Raw genomic sequence first — 21393 nt, 5'->3', positions numbered from 1 at the left:
CATCTTCTGTCCTTCTCGGTGCTGCCGGGATGGCTCCGTACCTGCCAGGCCACTTCCCGTAGGTACGAGGCAGGGGAAGGGCCAGTGGCGTGGCCGTAGGTGCTCATTACCAAGCCTGAGAGATACAGGGGGAAGGGAGGGTTGTTCTGTCTCTGAACTATTGGGGAACCTGGTGCCGGATTCCGTGCCTGTATTAGTCTTCTCTTGCGTGTTTTGTTGGTGTTTAAGGCCAACCAGATCTGAGCCATCAGATCTCTTTCCAGAATGCCGTAGACTTATCTCAGCAGAGAGACCTGCCTGCAGCCGCAGAGATGACGATCAGCCACGTCCTTGGGTGGAAGTGCTCTGTGTAATTTCCTGTTCCTTTGGCATCGCCTGGCTCCTGCCAGCACCGCTCTTGCCAAGTCTATGAAATGATGCAGGTGCAACGTGGGTGCAAGGGAGGAGAGAATCGGATCCAACTGCCTGTCTGTTCATACATGTGTTGATGGTTCATGTAGTGCTTAGAACCTGCCGTGGGCATGAAACTTCCAGCAGACTAAGGCTGGGAGTGCAGCAGTTGCACAGAACTCATACAGAAACCAGCCAAACGAGCTAAAATGCCCGGTACCTTCTCTCGGGGCCCAGATGGTAGCTCAGGGTGGGTTAGCACAGGTAATAATAAATTCTGCAGGTCTTAATGTTCCGATGGCTTCATTGTGCGTTAGTAAATGAATGTATTTGGTACGTAGGGATTGCTGATGAGAAGTTGACATGCATCTTCTACGTGCTTGCGCATGTTAGTGTCCAATACCGACGCTGCCTAAACAGAATGTATTCAGTCTTCTAATTGACAAATCAGTGGAGATTGTATTTCATATTAAAATAACTCCCTGTCTTCAGATAAATGCATGAAGAAAGCGGTCATCTTAACTGTGTATCTTAAGAAAAAACCCCACAACAACACTTTCTAAATGTAAGCCTTGTGGGAATTATAATAGGGTCCTGCTATAAACCTTCCAAAAATTAATTCGTAGATGTGACATTGCAAACAGACCTTTAACTAACGCGGCACTGCCAAGTGCTGATTTAATTAAGTCGTCTGTTTAAATGGCATAAATTAAATTAAGCCACATGAGTACCTTAAGAGCTGAGTAAACCAAAGCTGAGATGAGGAATTTAAACAGTGTGATCTGATTGCTGTTTACACAAGGCTTTCTGAGCCACTTGCTTTTGTACACTTTTGCTTCCATGGGAGAGTACTAATTTCTTCTACTCTGGTGGTTAGGGTTGGTGAAAAAGCTACACAGTAGCTGTCTTACTGCCTTGTATGCCCAATCTTGTTGAATTGCTCTTAAACAAACAAACAAACAAAAAATCCCAGTCCCCAGGATTTAACTTCCAAGTTGAAAGCAGCTAATCAGCATTCATATCCATTACATACTACTCAGCTGCTGAGGTGTGTACCGATACCACATGCAGTGTCTTGATGAATAAACTCGGGGTGTAAGGTAATTTGTGCATTGCTCATTAGAACATAGAATTGACGTCGTGTTTCTAAGGTGTGCCAGCATGCCTTCAAAAGCCCTTAACGTGTCCCAGCACGCATTCAGAAAAGCACCTGTGCAGTAACCAGCATCCCTGAGCAGTAGGATATGATGCAGGTCAGTTATTACCATAGGTTCCTCTCCAGATCCTTTTCTACCAGACCAGTTCCTTGTTTAAAGCCTCCATTGTCTATGAAGTTGAAGTCAGACTAAGGAGATGGTTGCTCAGCATCCATGTTTCCGGAGAACTTGTGGGAAGTTTTAAAGAATGATTATTTTCCATAAAGGTGTCTCAACAGCAACCCAAGAGGACAGAGCAAATAATGGATAAAATAACTTTTAAATGTAACTACGAATGCATGTTATAGATGATGTACCCAAATAAGAAAAAATGATGGATTTTTTTTTTAACCAGGAGTACTGAAGCATTTTAAATACTGAAGCAATTTCTCTAATGTTTGCCTGATTGCTTGTATCTTTCACTGATGTTGTTTGAACTTGTTTTGCAGCCAGTATTCTCTCAAGACAAGAGCTCTCATAATACTGCTGTCCCTGTATAGCACTTCTGTGGCACTCTAATAGTCACATTGCAAAATTACAATTCAGGAAATATTCTTCCCACATGTTACAGCCTATTAATATCGTTATCAAAACAAACAAAGGGGGAAGGCAAAGCAAAAGGGCTGCTTCTCTTTAGGATTTACAAAGATAGGGCTTTTTCTTTTCTGAATTTTTCTGCTTAAGAAGGAAAAATAAAAACCTGTCTAAGGTTTTCTGCTCTCTAAAGCTATTCTTTCTGAGTTCCTTGGAGTCCTCAAGGAATTAGTCTGTTGTATATCTGCCCTGGTTTAAGCAAATGCTATTGCTGATTAGTGGAAGCGCTGAAGATGCTGACAATTGTTTCTTGCCCTCTCCCAGGAGTGGCTCACTTGTATGAGGAGCAGAAGATGACTTTTTCAAATTTTTTCTGTCGGCTTTTTATTCAGGGAGGGGCATGGCCCTTTGCACCTCGACTGGAAAAAGGCTAAGAAGTGTTGCAGGACTTGTTAGTGCAACACTTTTATAGTCATGCCTGTGCCTCAGCCCTTGCTTCAGGCAGGGACTGGAGAGGTCTTGGTGGTGATTGAAAGAACACAGAATAAGGCACTGCTCAGCATCCAACCTGCTTCACTCGTTAGTCTTTTGACATCTTTTCCTCCAAAGTGGAGGTGACATAAATGGTGAAGAGCTTTATTACTATTATTGCAACCAACTCACTTTAAAGCAATGTTTAAGGAGAAAAAAAAAATTATTCATAGGGTGTCTTGGGCAAAGTCTTCTCAAACTGGCTTATCTCCCCTAGTTTTTCAGTTGCTTAGAATTTAGATGTGAATTGTTCTCCTCCTGTGGTTCTGTTGATCTAAGCGGTTTTACAACTAAAGCTGAGGCTGTGCTTCAGGTTGTTTTTCTGATATCTAATGGTAATGGTAAAGATGCAGGAAGTTCACTCCAGGTGCTGTCTGCCTTGTCTATTCCATCCACGCTCTTGTGAACCTGGAGGACCACCTCATCAGGCCCTGCAGGACTCATCTCACACAAGTTAGAGAAAAGCAATGAGGTCAGTGCCAACACAGTCCCAATTGCAATCCCCTTGTCAGTGGGACTGAGAATCTCACTTGCTTTGCTGCTGCAAGACTCTGAATCTCAGATTTTATTTTTTTTCAATGAAAGACATGAATGAGAAAGATTTTCTACTTTCACCCAGAAATGAGGAGGACAAATGCTGAAAACATCTCTTCAATAAAACAACTCTCTTCCGTGAATGTTTCAGCACTGATCGTCCTCCACATGAACGATGTTGGAAAACCAAGATGTGGCATTAAATTATCTTTGTTATCGCTGCAGCTTTTTGGAGACAAGCCTGTGCTAGCAATCAGGGAGCCTAAGCAGTTCTGATACCCTTGGAGCTTGTTCTGGTTACCCTGAAGAATTTAACAGCCAAATATATTGCCTCTAAAAAGTCTTCGGGGATGTGGAAATGCATAGTGAATATGTATCATCTGCTCATTCTTGACAATATAATGTAATTTTAGTGTAAGCTGAGTAAATTGTAGAAAACTGTTTGCTTTAGGAGGAGCTTGTTGGAGGACAGGAGCAGCAGAAATGTAGCATTAACATCCACGCAGGCTTTCAAGTTTTCAGGAACTTCTCCAGAGATTTTTCAAGCAGAACAAATTCAAACCCAGGCTTTGTTTATTAAGAGAGCACTGAAGCACTTTGTGCGTCTCATTTTATTGTATTTTTGTCTGTAACCATTTTTTCCCAGCTGTACTTACTGCTTTTATGATGTCCATCACTATCAAGGTTGTGTTTCTTTACTTGTATTCATTTTGTATCGTGTGTTTTAATTTGTAGCTTGCACCAGGTGCCATTCCTGTAGGTATTGGGTATTATGTTTGCAAAATTACTTTTTGGTTGAATTGTGTGATTGATTTATGTATTTTTCCTGTCCTCCTTCAATTTTTTCCACCCTGTCAGTGTTTGTTTGAGTCTGGGACTGTCACTTGTTTTTTGAAGCCTGCAAAGAGCCCTTTAAAGACATTTCACCAAATTAATTTAGGGCATAAATTTGTATCATGGTTATGTTGTGATTGCTTTATGTTCATTAAATAATTATGTGTCTTTATAGAAATCTTCAGTATTATAAAAAGTATTTTGTTAATTTAAAAAGTACCTAGTGGTCAGTTTGAAGTACGTAAACCGAATCAGGTTTGATCTGCGTGCTTGAAATGGCCCTTGCAGGTTGCATGTGTGCTCTTTTGTGTGGATTCTCATACTTTTCTTCACTTAAAATTATACGCTAAACAATTTAGCAGAGACATGCTAGTCTACATGACCCAGTCATGTAGTCAGAAATCACAATATTTAAATTCAGGCCCCAAAATAAAATAATAGTTTAAAAAAATTAAAGTATTGGCAATAGGGCTGGCAACATAGAAGGATTGCTTCCCACAAATGGTATTCTCTCCCAGTATCTGCTCCATAAAGTGTTCACAGTTAAGTCAAGCAGACTTTCTTTCAGCATAAAAATGTGATAAAAGTGTAAAAGCATAACAATGCCAAGATTAAGGGAATAAATTGCTTTGTATATCCAACATGCGTGGAAGGCAGTAGAAATAGGCATTGATTGCAGTAAAGGCGATTTAACTTACACGTTAGGATAAAATTTCTAATACAAGACTAGCTAAGGAATAGGATAGATTACTTTAGGAGCGTGTGGGATCTCTATCATTGGTTTTTCTCAAGAACAAATTAGGGAAAAAATACTGTTTATTAGTGTTCAAAATGGCATGACAAGCAAGAACTGTAACAACTAACTAGGGTTTTTGTAAATTAAATTTCTGACCGACTTTGTAGCGTCTACAAAGTGAACAATTATTGGCAATTACCTTCTGTAATTTTTCACGGAAAAAAGAGATTGCTGTTTGCGTTGCTGGCTGTAAAATGAATTTTAACTCTACTGAAAGCTGGCATAGTTGCAGCAGAGCTTTAGGCAATAGGAAACCGCTCATTTGGAACACTTTGATATTTCTTTCACGTAGCTTTTGGCAACTGAAATGGTTTCTCATTTAAATAGTATAATCTTAGCCTTCCAAACCGTGTGCTTTAGAGTATTTTGGATTGCTAAAATAAGTTTCTCTTTCTCCTTCTGTTGTGCTAATCTGTCCTCGTAGTTCGTTAGGACACTTGGTGCATGTTAGAATTAGCTCACGTGTTCCTGCCTGCTACACTGTAGGGACTGGTGAACTTCCCAGTGGTTGGGTTTCTTTCTTTAATTACATGGGAATGACAATAATGACGGGGCAGGAGTTAGCCTTCTAGAAGCGTTCTGGATTCAAGTTGAGAAAAATATTGAGGGCAGAACAACATCATGCTACTTTTTGGATAATTTTTTGAATTTGGCTATTTCTGACTCTGGGGTGTCCTACTCTGTATGGGGTGGGTTCTGTACAATTGGGTGGGAAAGCAGTCAGTAAAAATTCTTCTCGAGTTGTGCCTTGTGCAGCCACTGGATTTTCTGTTATGTTTTATTCATGGTACTAATCCTCTGATTCCTCATCTCCACAATATTTGGGGCAGTTCAGGACAGTTTTTAAAGGACTCATGTCCCAGCCTTTTGTGTTTTGCCTGATCACGTTTGCATTCCTCTTTTGTAACCTCGCCTCATGTAACAGAAATAAACTAAATAACTAATGACTAAGAGTAGCACGTTAAGTCAGGTTAAATTAATCAGATTACATACAAGGACATAGAAATGTTTGTTGGAATACTGGAGGCAATAAAAGATAATGTAATTTATTTTAAAATTTAACCATAATGTAGAGTGACCCTTGAAGTCTAACCACTTTAATAACTTAATAGCATCTTTAAAGAGATGGGGGAAGACATTGAAATATTTCATCCTGGTCACGAATCACGTTTCTGTCATTTTAACAACACAGACATCCTAGAAAAGTACCTTAATTTGTGGGGGTTTTCAGAACCACCAGGGCACACGGAGCTTAAGCACCCTTTTCTCCTGCTCTGTGCTGGCATCCAGCAGACCGCGGAGTAAAGACTAAGGGTAGGAAGTCCATTCTGCAGCTTTCTATCCATCTGGTTAAGTTCACACTGGAAGGAACTGGCTTGAGGTTCTGGGCTTTAATTCATCTGCTCTATTGCCTGTGAATACAGTAATATCTTCTGATTCTGTCTGTGGCTGAAGCATTCCTCCTCCTTTCTGTTAGCTGAGATTCTGTTTGCTCCCAAATTAATTTCAGTCTTTTTCCCCAGGGAACATTTCATTGCTCTTCCCCATACTCTTATAATCTGCCAGCCATGCTAGGAGAGAGGATGGAACTCGAAGCCTGAGTTCTGGAGTGATTGCTCGGGGTATCTCACCAGGCATTGCCCTCTCGTTACGTTGTCACACGGTTTTGCAGGCAGCGTTGGAACTGCAGCCCCAATCCTGGTCCTGAAATCTGTGTTCCTAGCAGCCTGCCTAGGGAAGCCATGAGTAACAGATTTACAGTGCCTTGACTTTTTTTTTTTTTTTCCCTCTCCTCTTTACCTTAAAACGTTAATTCCTATTGAAAATTGTACCACAGTTGCTGTACTATGGTTTTCACCTGATCAACTGAGAGATTTGTAATTCTGCATCAACATATTTTGATTCTTTTTGCAGCAGAATCTCTGAACAGCATCTATTTAGCGATACACTTCAATCCATATTAGTTTTTTCATTGCATCCACCCAACTGTTTTATTGCTCCATTAATCAAGATAAGTTTTGGTTGTAATATGGTTGAAGGCAAATGCTTGAATTTGGATTCTTATATTGGTAACTTATATTTGGCTTAAGAATTATTGTTCTAAAGGAAAAAAGCATCATTTAAAACTAGCAGATACAGGTATTTGTTTACCACTGGGTTTACTTACTTTATAAGTTAAAGTGTATTTTTAATACATTTTTCATCAAGAAGGTTAGATTTTTTAGATCAGCAGTGTTATTTTTACGTGTGGGACCTTTTTTTTACAGTTTTGTAGATTCACTTAGTCACAGTATTTTTACTTTCTGCTTATTTAGGTTTCAACTAAAACAAGCAGTTACATTAAGTAATTGGAAACTTAACGTATATTTATAATAATATGCTTTTCTTAAAACATTGTTTAAAGACCAAGGATCCCCAGCTCCATCTCTTCCTGAACGATTACAATACGTTTTTCACTGTGACTCAGAGTGGCATCACCCGCTACCTCACCCTGCTGCAGCCTGTCGACAGAGAAGTCCAGCAGCTTTACACCTTCTCGGTAAGTTAAATGCAGGTGAAGACACATCAGGCGTTGTTCTGAGTAAGTGTTGAAAGACCATTAGTTTTAGTAAGTGTTGAAAAATCAGCATTATAGATCATTAAAATGGCACAGAAGAAGAAAAACAGTGAAGGACAAACAGTATCAGGGGCAGTTGATAATTGGGGTAGCGTGCTTCTCCAAAATGCATGTGTTTGGGTTGATAGCAACTGTTTAGATCCCCCTAGCAGCATCATCTCCGTGGTCCCAGGCTTGCATCCTGCTCCTCACCCCCCTCCCATGACACAGCCTGAGTCTTTGAGGCCACTGTTGCCTTTTCTTGGCCCTAGAGCTAGGAACACAACACCCGTAATGGCCTCTCCGCTTTATTGTTGTACAAAATAAAAATGTATGCTAACATAAACCACAGTCAGCAGTATTTTGAAAAAGAAAAGGAAAAAAACCCAAACTTAAATGGGCTTGAATAGTGTCTCAGGCTTTTCCCAGTCTGTGAGTAAGCAACAGCCCTCAAGCAGTTCGCAAATGTGCTGCAGGGAAACCCTGTTCCTCTGCAGGGGTTCCCCATCAGTGCTTCCGTATTTCTGTCCACTTAGCATTTGAAAGAAGAGCTCAGATTTCCTCTGTGCACTAAGAAGGTCTCTAGTTCTTTAGGTCCCACCTTAAAGTGCTGTCTTTGAGGTTTAAGGTATAGCAGCTCCAGGTGAGACTTGCCATGTCCAGCTGGTGCGAGAGCTGTGGCCAGGCCCTGCTCCCTGAGGGTGTCCAGCATAGCTGGGGACAGGTTCTCCCCTTCCAGCCACGGACTGCAGCTCGGATCCCAGCCTGGGACTGGCCCCAACCCCGGGAAACAGTTACTCCCTCTCATTTCTCCTCCTAACCGGACACAGTGTGTTTTAAAGGCACTCTTTCATTTTGCTTTTGCCCTGCGTCTTGCATGCTCAAGCTCAGCTGCAGCCTCCTGTGATTTACTCATAAGTGTAATCGTAAATGAAAAATGAAATGCTGATTTTTACTTGTCATACTGTATTTTCTTATAGTTAGAATTGTTTTAAGAATACACCATTAAAGTATGTTCCTGTTCTGCTTTTCCCCCCACGGAAGATGACAGCTTCTGATGGTGTACAGGAGAGTGCCCCAGTGACAGTCAATATCCTGGTGATTGATGCAAATGATAATTCCCCAACCTTCTCCAATATATCATACAATGTCAAGATTTATACAGATATGAGGCCTGGGGAAGGCGTTATAAAGGTAATTTCAGGTCTTTTTATTAGCTTTTTTAACTCTTTGTCAGCAGCAGATGGTCTTGCTAGGAGAAATTGGAAATGCACTGAAAACAGCTAGAAATGAAGTTTGTGTATCTCCATCCACTGCGTTAGTGACATAGCTATTAAAAAGTTGCTAATACTAAATGACAGGCCTGTCTTAGATGTATAGCTGCAGTTTGGCTGTTTCATCTGAAGTTTTACAAAACCTGTTCATCTGAAAAATCTCAAAAGAAAAAAATACTCTCCTGTATTAGCGGGATATTGAAATAAAACATTTTGAGAGAACAGGTAAAACAGTTCAGTAGAACATAACCAGAAATGTCTTACCACGTCATAAAACCTTTTGGTTTTTACAGAAGCCTAAGTCATTGGTTTGTAGAGCAAATGAGCAGTGAAAAATGTGTTGAACGCTGGCCCAGAGAGAGAGAAGCGGTTTTAATTAAAGTTTGCAAGTGCTGATTTACATTTCAGTGCAGACTGGAGGTGAATACTGGTTGTGCCGAAGTTAATGGAAAAAGGCTTTTTTGGGTGGTAATTCTTCTAACATCTCAGCCCTGGTCCTGAGTGCTTCCAGTCTAGATGGATGAGAAGACAAGATGCTGTTAGTGGAGGTCGGCATTCAAGGATGGTAGAAGGCAGGAGTAGTATTGGAAAAATAAATAAATTTATCAGCTGACTTAATAAAGTACCATTTTCTGAAGTATGATCAGCAGCAGTGATTTAACAGTATTGGGAATGAGTTCTGTGCCTGTTTTGGCATTTGCCCTGCTTGAGCTGTATTGACTTGCTGCGTTTGCTATCTTTGCATCTTCATTAATGTTATTCTTGTCTTTTCATCAGTCTGGGCTACAAGTGCTTAAAAGCATCAGAGAGAGGCATGGGGACATTTTCAGCAAGATTTGAGGGAAAGATAAAAGTTTTAAACATCATTAAGTTCCTCCAAGCTTTGCACAAGGCTGTGAGGGGGGAGGAAAAAATAAAGACAGACGAAATACTGTTGCTCTGAATGAGCAAAAGAGAGGTAGAGCTCAGGAGCTGTATTTGCAACATCTCGTAAACTCCTAACTCAATGTATAAAAGGTGGATTTTGTGAGTACAATACATTCACTTGGTATTTAAGGTACATACATACAGTGCTGAAAACACTGAAATGAAGTGGGATTTTTTTCATAAAGCATAAGCACTCTAGTCCAAAAAGAAATCTTCAGAGTTATCACATGGCCTTTGTTGTGCGGGTCACGAGGCAAAGCAGTGTGTTAGGGACTTAAAGTATCTGAGTATCTCAATGGTTTTTCCTCTTAAAGGTGCGTGTGCCAGGAAACATGAGGCAGAAGATGTTGTTAGATGAGATTGCAGCGTGAGTGAAAAGGATGGTTTCAGTACCCGAGGCTGGCCTTAAGGATGCTCTGTGCTGCATGACTTGCGTTTGTGATACATGGGACGAAGTAGAGCAGCTATTGTGTTTTTCTAAACCAGCTGCAATGCCTGAGCACTTAGGTGTTCAAAGGGAATCTGCTGTTCCAAGGGTTTGTACCTGCTGGTATTTCAACTGCAAGTATTTTCAGACCCTGGAAGCGTGCAAAGAGCAGGAGTACAAATTCCTTAGTAGATCGTTCCTTCTAGGAGAAAGCAAGAAGAGAGCTCTGCAAGGCCATCTGCATTAGCCTGTGCCACCAGAATTAGCTTAGCAGAGACACAAATGACTCGTTTGTCAGCAGGTTCAGTCTGAGAGACTGTTACGCTCCTGCTCCGCCACTGCCCATCGCAGCAGTTACCTTTTGCCCTCCCACACTGACACTGCATAACTGCTTGTGTAAAGAGCATGATCAGATCAATGAAATTATGCAGATTAGTAACATTGCAAGGACAAAAAACCGTAAGGGCAAAAATGGTGAGAAGCAAAGTTTAGATGCAAATATTGTGCAGAGTGTTTGAACTTAGCTAATGCCTGAAGTAGATCGGGAACAAGTCCCTTTTCTAGAATGACATTGTGAACTTGGAAATGAGTAGTGGGGAAGTCAGGCTTTAAACTTGCTTTTGCTAAAAATCAAAATTATTTTGGAAAACGTGAAAGTTCTGAAAGTGAGCTTTTTCTCCTCCTCCATACTTCTGTCTGCAAGGTCAACCCATGGTTACTTTTAGACTATTTGAGTTTATAATGTGGTCAGAGATGGAGGGTAGACAATTCTGGCTGGTTTGGGATAGGGGTTGTTTTTCAACTAATCTTAGGCTGCCAGATGATCAGAGTTTATAAACAAAGTGACATTAAAAAAAAGCTAAGAGTCATCTGCATACTGTGATAATGCCAGTAACAATGATTTTGGGCTGCTGGGGTATTTGGGAAGCCACTCACCTTGTTATTTTACCTGGGCTGCAGGCACAGAGTCCTTCATTTGGTGTTACAGGAGCACGAGAGAGGGGATTTGTCTTGGGGAGTTACAAGTAGCCACTGAGTCTGTGGTGCCAAGAACGCCCGTGGGTTTCCTTAGGCCAGGAAGGTGGATACGTGCTGCCTGATCACTCTTTGCTTCTGCTTTATAAATACCTTCTGAAATGGAAAACAGGCTTCATGTTTATTTTTTTTAACTGCTAATACAATGATTTTGAAGATATACTTAACTTGTTCTCTGTATGTGGAACAAACTCATCTTGTAACCCTATCTCATCATTGGTTTAAGAATCATTTGAGATTCTCTGCTGTGGGATGACAATCAGTTCCCAAAGGAAAATGACCCAGGTCAGATATGATTAGTCTGTAAAAACCACTTTCTCTAATCAGAGAAAGTAGGTTAGAAAGTAGGTTCAGTGAATCTGAACAATCTCATAATCATGTACACCTAAGCGCTGGCTTGCACTTAACTCTCTACTCAGACTTATGTTCAGAGATGATCAAGAAAGTATTTCTTTTATGAAGCATGTCATCTTTCTACAAAAATGTAAATTGCTGGTATAGCAGTGTAAGTGCTCTCATGTAGTTGCCACTTTGCTGCTTGTATCCTGAGGGTAATAAGGGATTAAGATTTTTTTTTTCTTTATTTGCTGAGTGCAGTTGTGTGAAAATGCACAAATAACCTCAATTTGTACTTGCTTGTTGTCCCATTTTGTGGGAAATTGTTTTGATTTTACTCCTGAAAAAAACCCCTAAATATGTTAGTAAATAATGTAGATTGCGTTTGCTGTCTGGGACACTGTTAAAAAAAAGTAAATTAAAAAAATCCTTAGGCTCTGCTTGAAAATAACCACAAATAGCAGGAATAAAAGTTAATTACAAGTGAAATTCAATTCTGCCCCCCTCCCCCCCCCGGGTAGTTAGAGCAAGGCGTTTCCTTCCTTTCTCTGTTGCTTTTGAGAAGTGAGCAAAACAGTGGTGACAAATTTGTGTGCTTACTGAGTTGCACTGGTTTCATCTGGGAGCCTGGGGGTGGGTAATCTATCCTTTGCCTTCCATTGTATGTGTTAGCTGCAGCTCGGCACGGCTGCTGGTGTACTTTTCAGAAAGTTGGAGGGTATCACGATGAAGGAGCTTGTCCCCTTTTTAGGAGTGACCTCCCTCTGCGTTCTGAGGGTGCAGAGCGGACCATGAAATCTCTGTGCCCTGACTTCTTGGGCAGGGGCTACGGCAGTAGCATTGGGGTATTGAAAACAGAATTGGTTTGGGAAGTTGTTATTTCAGTTCTCTACTCTGAGTACTTGTGAGATTGAGGCCTGGTGGAGGAGAGTATTTTCTCAATTGAGTTTAAATATCTGTATATTCTGTCCCTTTCAGCTTGAGAATTTCTTATTTAATTTTTCCTTCTGCTTTTATAGGTATTTTTTTGTGCTCCCTGAGACAGACAATAGCAGATTGAAAAATCTGTCATTTAAATGTATGGCAAATAATAATTATCACTAGAAAGACTGATTAATATTAAACCTATTACTTAATTACATATTTTTTATATTATTGTAATTTTGTTGTCTTGTTTTCCATTTTTCTATTAGGACTTTCTTCCTGTGATTCAGATATTTAAACTAGTTACTTGTGGATGGTTGGAGTTTGCAGCAGTAATGCAATAACTAATTTAAGTCCACTCTGTTTCTTTAGATATTTCTCATTTCTATATAGAGCATAAACTATGCAGGGCACAGAGAATATTGAGCGAGAAAATGAGAGAGCTGAGAAGGGACAGAGGATGTCAAAAACCATTATCCACCTAAATCTTTGCATAAATTTGCTTAAAGGTCAAAGATTTCCTTGGCCCATGAAGAGATTTTGGGTATGTTCTCTTTACAGAAAAACTCATGAGCTGACCTTAAGAAGTATATGCTGTTCTTACTCTGCTTTAAATTTATGAAACCAAAATAACCTATTTTAATTTATTATAGAATGATAGAATGGTTTGAATTGGAAGGGACCTCACAGCCTATCTAGTTCCAACCCCCTGCCATGGGCAGGGACACCCTCCACTAGCCCAGGTTGCCCAAAGCCCCATCCAACCTGGCCTTCAACACTGCCAGGGAGCCAGGGACAGCCACAGCTTCTCTGGGCACCCTGGGCCAGGGCCTCAGCACCCTCACAGGGAAGGATTTCTGCCTCACATCTCATCTCCATCCCCCCTTCTGCAGCTTCAGGCCATTCCCCTTGGCCTGTCCCTCCCTGCCCTTGTCACCAGCCCCTCTCCAGCTTTCCTGGAGCCCCTTTAGGGACTGGAAGGGGCTCTAAGGTCTCCCCGCAGCCTTCTCTTCTCCAGGCTGAACAACCCCAACTCTCTCAGCCTGTCTCCATAGCAGAGGTGCTCCAGCCCTCGCATCATCTCCGTAGCCTCCTCTGGACTCGCTCCAACAGCCCCAAGTCCTTCTCCTCAGGGCTGCTCTCAATCCACTCTCTGCCCAGCCTGTAGTCGTGCTTGGGACTGCGCCGACCCATGTGCAGGACCTTGCACTTGGCCTTGTTGAACTTCATGCGGTTCGCACAGGCCCACCTCTCCAGCCTGTCCAGGTCCCTCTGGACGGCATCCCTTCCCTCCAGCGTGTTGATCACACCACACAGCTTGGTGTCATCGGCAAACTTGCTGAGGGTGCACTCGATCCCACTGTCCATGTTGCCAACAAAGATGTTGAACAGTGCCGGTCCCAGTACCGACCCCAGAGGAACGCCACTCATCACTGATCTCTACTTGGACATAGAGCAGTTGATTGCAACTCTTTGAGTGCGACCATCCAGCCAATTCCTTACCCACCGAGTGGTCCATCCATTGACTCCACATCTCTCCAATTTAGAGACAAGGATGTCCTGTGGGATGGTGTCAAATGCTTTGTATCTGTGTATCTTTAATTTCTGCCTGATTTCCTGTTGTGGAGGTATAACCCATGTTCAAGGGCTTGCTTATGAGAACAATTAAATAACTCTGTGATTGAAAATGGAAAATAAGCTATGCAGTGGATTAGTGCATTACCTGTTCACCTTGTGCGAGCTGAAACAATTCTGCCTAAGATCACCAGTGCAAGTGGCTTTGGAGGTCCTGCCCCAGATCTTGGTTATGCAGAGAGAGTGCTTAACTTCACGCATCACAGCACAGGCAGCCATCGTGCTGGAGGTCAGAAATGAAAGCAAAAAGATAAAATATGGTAAAACTGCAGGCAATAAAGTTTCTATCACTTATCTCTTGCTCGCAGTAGAATTAGTCTCAAGCAGTAACAGTACTTTCAGTTGTACACGGGGACAAATTTTATTTAGAGCCATTAAATAAATGCCTCCTCTGGGACTGTTTTGCCGTTACCTCAAATGTGGCTTCTCAGCGCTGGATCACTTTGTCTCTTTTAAACAGTTTCTTTTCATTCCCTGCACATACGCACATGTGATTCGAGCCATCCTTGCATACAGACACATATTAAATTATGTCTTAGAGACATGTTTGGGTATTTGCAGCTTGGCATATGCTCGTGCTTTACAGCGTTTAAACACGCATCTTGCTGTGGCACTACAGAACAATTTAGAGGAAATCTTTGTAAAAGTTGTCTCCAAACCACACTTAAGGTTTTATTTATGTGGTTATTTGCAACCCTCTGCCTTCAGTGCATTAGCATACTCATTTCCATCTATAAAGTAAACATTATTAACAGAAGCAGAGAACAAAACCAGGTTACGTTTGCATTTCTTAGTCAATGCACTTATATACTCAAGTAAAAATATAATGGATAGAGACTTAATGAAATGTCTGAAGGAAGATACGGAAAAAGTATTTTGACCTGTTCTATATTAGTATTGCATTTTATTAGCTCCAGTTTAGGAATACGTCCATCACAATGCTGTTCGTCCCTGACGTACAGAAACTCATTCCTCCTTTTCCTGGTGAACCTAAAGGCCAAGCTGTACTGCTGAGCCCCAGAAGGATGAGGAAGGCGTGTAGTTGCCATCAAACTTCTGGCAGCCCAGCGGTTTTCACTGGTGTGCTGCTCCGGCGAGCAACCATAGCGTGTCCGTGATGCTTTTATATGCATACTCAGTGTAGCTCTGGAGCCTTGCACTCCCTTGTTGTAAGGACAGCCCTTGGGAGGTGACCTGGTGTGACTCACGGCTTCTGCAGGATTCGCTTTAGGGCAGTACGAGTCAGACCAACTTGGCTGAATGTTTAATTTGTTGAAAAACACGGGGCTGCTGAAAAGTTTGGTAATTGCTTTATCTGTTTAGGGCAAGGTCACTAAAAGTGTGGCTGTGGAGAGGTTGTAGGTCAAATGTTGGAGCCCGGTTTCCTCCGGGTATAAAGCGGGTCTGAGCAGAGCTGACATACTGAGGAGGAACGTGCCTGTGTAAGCTGTGAGGCCGCTGTTCTAAGTCTCATTTTCCTTCCAAGAAAACCACTTCTTGCTGCAGCAGAATATCCACCTGTTTTGCAAAACTTTGAATACATGACACTTTAATGTAATGAAGCTAATACTTCTGGATGCAAAAAGTTTCTTAGGAAGGTGAAATAAATCTTGTTTTATACTTCTTTCTGTATATTTTAACTAAATCTTGTTAACTATGAAGCTCTATCAGTCTGGGACAGCTGGAAATGGAATTTATAGAATTATATATTATGGCAGCTATTTAATTCTATTTTTGATTCCTGTTTTTGCTCCTAAAACGTTATTCAAATCACTTATCTTTTCAAGCATTCAGTATTTGTAAGTTTAATTAACCTTATTAATCTATGTACTTGTGTAGTCAATAAATTTCCTTTTTCATATCGTCACAGTAAAAACTGGCCTTGGTCCAAATCCTGTCATTAAATCCTTAGGACCTTGTATTTTGCATAAAGCCTTTATCTTTTTCTGTGCGTTACTTTTGAAGTTCAGTAGAGAAGGTTATTACAGCACTTTTCTTAACTATGTCACTTAGTTTGATAGTTATTCTTTGCGAGGTTAAGGAACCCATCCAGTTGTGTATAGAAACTATAGAATGAATGATTAAGGAAACGGAGTTTGAGAGGGGTTTAAGTTCTAAACCCTAAGAGGGGACAAAGTCTGTTTTATGTGCTGAGTTTTGGAGTATTGACTCCGGCAATTGCAAGTTAATGTATTGGTGTATCAAGACATCGTTAGGATGGAATGTAAAGCACATTAGAAAAGTGCAGTCTTCATAGGGTAACTTTTTCAGAATTTCAAAAGGAAATACAGAATGAGATAGATAGGTTCTCAAAAAATAACGTGGATATTACTTTGGGGTTTAAACTTCTAAGAAGAGATGATCTCTGCTTTGTGATTTTTTTTTTTGGGTGGCATTTCAAGTGTTTATTCTGCATTTGTTAAATTATGGGATGTCTCAAAGTACTATGGGAGGATGAATTAAGATTTGCTAATTCTAGCACAATAGTGATCAGTTGGGATTGTTGGAAGGAAGCATCTATGACAAAGAAATTTCATTCATCTAAGCTGATTTTAATTTAAGTTTAAATACTTCTGTGTTGGAAATTTGCTTTGGATCACTGTGCTGTGCGTGAAAGAAGCAGAACACTGATTACTTCAGGAGAAAAGTAACTTCACCACCGTGCTTTTCAGTTGATGAATACTGTGTGCAACCTATTCCATGTTAAAAATGGTTGGTCCTCCATAAAGTAGTTCGGTCCCCAGCAGCAGTAATAGCTTGCACTCCTAACAAAGAAGGTAAACCCCACTTCCGTTAATACACCTAAATCACTTATGTTTTAGCATTTCAATTAATTTATTCTGTTTAAGCTATTGCAGGCTTAGTTCTCCGTTTTAATATTTCATGTGAAATTTCATATTTCACTGAGTCTATGTGCATGAAGAATCAAGATTATCCTTTAAAGCAGCTAGATCCCTGAGTTTCTCCACATAGTGCCCCTGGTGTTTAACATTGTATGCAGATGTGATTAACTTCAATATTACAGCTTTGGGGTTTATTTTTTATCTCCTTGTTCTAGTTGCAAGGTTTGGTTTCTGCTCTTCCAGTTCTTTAGCTATCTTTGGGCAAAGGTGGTTTGAAAGTTGCAGGTAGTGCTCTGAAAGGCTGTGACCTGCTTGAAGGTTGAGCATGGTGCTGTATTGATTAATAGATGACATTATATCCTAACGTAGCAGAGACTTCGATGAGTTCCTCTACCTGTCTGCAATGCTGTCAACTTTGAGAGTGTGACAGGGATGAGAAAAGGGTGTCTGGCAGGCAGACATTTATCCCGCTGCGCGGGCTGGCCTTGGCTGAGATAACGTCTGTTGATCCTGCCGTCAGCTTCACAGTCATCGCTAAGGTTTTGTGTCATCATGTGTTACCCTTAAATCCTGCATTTGCAATCCTTTGTGCCACGCTGCCCGCTGGCATGAGTGTTTGTGTCAAGAAAGCCAAAGCGGACAGGCCAGCAGAGACCTTTCAAAGAGCTACATGTCTGTCTTTTTTTTTTTTTTTTTTTTTAATTCTCACTTTAGTGGCCCTGCAGGGAATCATTTCTGAGGCTGGGATTTCTTATGGCTTTGTACGTCCTGGGGTGGGGGAGGGATGCTCTGCTGCTGTACCTGCTGGTGCCCCTTGCCATTTCCCACCTCAAACTGCTTGGCTGCAGCTGGGAGCAGCAGGAGCCCGTTGTGCCACCCATTCCCTGTCATTTCCACTCCACTACTGTTGGTACCAGGCAGCTGGGTGCACAGGCAGCGCTGCCACTGCCTGCTGTGGCCTCCTAGATGTTCCAGGACTGCTCGTACCACTTTATGACATCCCGTGTGCTGTCTGAGGCAATATATAATCATACAAAATTAAGAGCCAACTGAGAAACCAGTGTGTGTTTCAGCAAAATAACCGCTATGGGAAGAAGAAACTCACCTTAGAAAGTCCAGAGGTACTGGTGTAGTTAGGTGGTACTTCAGTGACTCAGCCCTAAATGTAACAGAATGCTGTGCTCCTTTTTGTTTTCTGAATAGGGTGATAATTCAGATGCAATTTTAATCGTAGTAATGCAAGTCAAGTGATAGGCACTGTGAGCAGGTAGCTGTGTGATTATATGTTGTATGCAGGATAACTTGTGTTATTCTATACATGTGTAAAGGAAGAGGAGAGGTGAAAGGGCTTAGCTAGGACATGGGGCTGTCAACTGGCATGACTGAGCCATGGATGCCTATTTGTGACGGTCACGACGGGTCTGATTTGAAATCTCAGGTTGCTAGTTCTTTGCTGTATGGCGTGGCAGTCAAAGTCCTTGGTACTTCACACTTGGCTAAAAGCAAACAAAGGTGATTACTGAGCTATGTTTTCTGGCCGCGTGCGCAAATATTTGATTTGGCATGGCACATTGCAGAAGTGGGATAAACCCCTTGCCTTTCCCAGGGGCAAGATAAGAACCCCCTCATTTCACAAACCTCATCATTATAATTTGAGTCTAAAATATCAGCCCTTAGATTTTTCTCATGCTTGGAATCAAAACCGTACAATTGCATAGAAGAAACACTACATGCGAGAGTAATCAGTCCCAGTAGAGAGATGGTGCAGAGGCAGCAAAGTCCAGAAGTACGTGCTCGGTTGCATTTATCACCCAACTCTGAGATCGCCCCCACAAGCACAGCCTTTCAGGTAGATGGCGTCACGTTGCCACATGAAATGGGCCTTGCACGCCTGTGATGTGCGTGGTTGTGTTTCCTACGTGTGTATCCATATGGGAACAGCTGCTGTTTCCCTTCTACTCGGCTTCCTTTATGGTACGTGCACACGTGAGTAATGCAAACATTGCTCTCCAGTTCCACATGATGAGGGCTTGTGACACAAGACCTCGATGTTAGAATTTCTGGCAGTAACAAGGCTAACACTTTGAAGAGCGTAGAGAGGGATGGGAAGTTTCACTAATTAAATACGATCCTCTTGTTACATTTGCAACACAATAAGTATCTTCTTCCCCCCTACCCCGTTTATAGGAAGTGTTATAAATTCTAATCCACAGAGAGTAAACTTGTTCTTAATTAGTTTTCTTAATTCGTATCTTAAAATAATTTGCTTGCAATCTTAGGTAGGCAGTTTTTCTCTGCTTCATGATGTTTTTACACCTATTATCCTTCATTTAAATTGTATCCTTGTTGTACAGTAATTAGAAATTACTGCATATGTTACATGTGTTCGAGTTTCCCTTCTACTTCCTCTACCCCTACTGAGTTGCCTTAAAAAAAAACTATTAAAATAGAACACTGAACCATGCGTGCTGATATTCTGGTTTTGAATTGCAGCTCACTGCTGTAGATGCGGACGAGGGACCCAATGGACAGATAGTATATGAAATTTTGGCTGGGGATCAGGGAGACTTCATCATCAATGACCGAACAGGCCTTATCACCATTGCTCCAGGAGTTGTATTGTCAGTGGGGCGATCCTATGCTCTCACTGTCAAAGCATCTGATAGTGCTCCTCCTGCGCAGAGAAGGTAATTCATCTTATAATGCAAGTCATTTTTTAATTGGTGCTTAGCAGCGCGTGAGAAGTGTGGCACACCCTTATAACTCCGCACTGGAATGCAGTTCAGTGTGTTCTGTTTGGTGTAAGGATCACGTTGTGGAAAAGCGTCGTATTAGAAATCTTTCATTTTTTGTTCCTTATTTATATTTTCCTTACAGTACACAGTTTTCATTATTTCATTTCCTTTGTAATGGTCTGGTTTTTAAAAGTTCACGTATTGTGCTGTCATTGTGCATGCCTGTTTGTTAAGAGAAATTGAAGGGATGCAAGGAAGAAAGCAAGTGAGAACGGAGATGCTTTTTGTTCAGAATGCAGCTTGCTGTGGTGCAGAAAGGACCAGAGATAGTCTGGTTGCTGAGCTGGAGACCTTATCTCCAGGTATAAGATGCACACAGTCATGCAGACTGGGCGTGCTCTGGACATTCTTGACAAGCTGTGCCAATGGTGACCGCTGCCCCCACCAAGACCTAAATTCTCACAGGCAGAATTATTTCCATCAGCTGATAAAGAGCAGCCTGCAAATTTGCTGTGGTTAGAACAGAATGCTCTCATGTTCAAAAAAAAAAAAACAACACCAAAAGTATCGAGTTCCACTTACCTGCTTGTTTTGTGTTCTGCATATGGCAGTTGTGCACAAATGTCATTTCACGAAGGCAGGGGGTGCGTGTATAAAGTGCCTCTCGTGTTCTGGGCCTGGTAGTGATAATGTGACAACCTCGTTGTCCAAAGAGGATGACAGAGAGGAACAGTAGTTTCCAGCAGTTAAATCACCCACAACCTTTCCTCTTTTCCTCAAATGGCAAATGTAAGAGGGAAAGATAACACAAAAGTGGAATTTTTCTCATTGTTTTTTTCTTTAGGACCTGCTGCTTTTATCACATCTGCAAGAAAGCAGCTCAAACTGTTGTGCAGGTACTTTATAACGATGTTTTCCAATCACTGCAGTACTCAGATTGGTAGATAGCTCATAAAACTCGTACCTGGTAACACAGTCTTCTGGTTGAATTTTCTTCTCCTTTCCCTATTGCTTGCTTTCTTGATAAGCCATCTCTTAGGGTAGCTGATAGTAGGCTGTTAGTGCTGAGGAGAAGATTGTCAACTATTATGGACTTACTTTTGTGTAGTACTAGCGTAGTATTAAAGTGGAGGCCAAAAATCAATGATGCCACTTCAGAGAGCTTCAGAATGCAGTGGTGTGGCCCCAGCAACAGTAGCCCCTACAATACAGCTTTGATTGCTATCAGCTCCTTTTATGTTTGAGAAATCTTTATATTGTCTAAAAATACATACTTCTGATGATGTATGTTGGGAGCATGTGCTTCCTCCTCTGAAAAGATCTTTATTGCAATAAGCTTCAAAAGTGGAAAAGCTCTCCTTTCTTCTTGTTTTTGCTTGTATCCCCTTTTATAGAATTACAGCATATAATTTGCTTCAGAGCTTTTAATGTGCGTTCAAAAAAACCACTCCATCTAGGCAGTATTCCTGGAACTGGGGTGGGTGGCCCCAGGGCCAGCCCGGCCTTGACCTGAGGTGTATTTGGGGCCCAGAGGTTTTTTTTTCTGCATCTGTGAAGGTTAAAAAAATCAGGGGGAGGGCCACCGGAGCTTCAGCGATGTGCCGTGGAGAAAGAACGTGGACAACTCTTATCGCCTGGTAAGGGACATGTGGATAAAAAGTTTTTGCTGCCTTCCTGATGTTCTTTCTGTAAGGCTGGAAAACCAGAAATGAGCTGGTGGTGATTGGAGCAGCCTCTTGTCATGTTACATGGAGGAAAGCCGGGGAGAGCTCACGTGAGCTACAGCTCTGAGGTCTTTAAATCTGTCCTTTTGCATCTCCTGTGTTCCCTCCTCCTGGCTGTGAGG

At 41.6% G+C, this 21393-nt stretch overlaps 1 protein-coding gene across 5 annotated transcripts in view; it reads left to right on the top strand.

Annotated features, from left to right (window-relative positions):
• PCDH15 (protocadherin related 15) overlaps window positions 1-21393 on the top strand; it is an 872980-nt gene that overhangs the window by 679838 nt on the left and 171749 nt on the right. For all 5 annotated transcript variants that reach the window (XM_075759010.1, XM_075759011.1, XM_075759007.1 and 2 more), the window contains 3 exons: window positions 7220-7354; window positions 8456-8605; window positions 19306-19499. In XM_075759010.1, the coding sequence (XP_075615125.1) occupies window positions 7220-7354; window positions 8456-8605; window positions 19306-19499 (479 nt within the window). The remainder of the gene's footprint in view (window positions 1-7219; window positions 7355-8455; window positions 8606-19305; window positions 19500-21393) is intronic.

This window comes from Balearica regulorum, chromosome 7 (genome assembly GCF_011004875.1).
Source record: "Balearica regulorum gibbericeps isolate bBalReg1 chromosome 7, bBalReg1.pri, whole genome shotgun sequence".
Classification (NCBI taxonomy): Eukaryota; Metazoa; Chordata; class Aves; order Gruiformes; family Gruidae; genus Balearica; species Balearica regulorum.
This window is presented reverse-complemented; position numbering and strand designations above follow the sequence as displayed.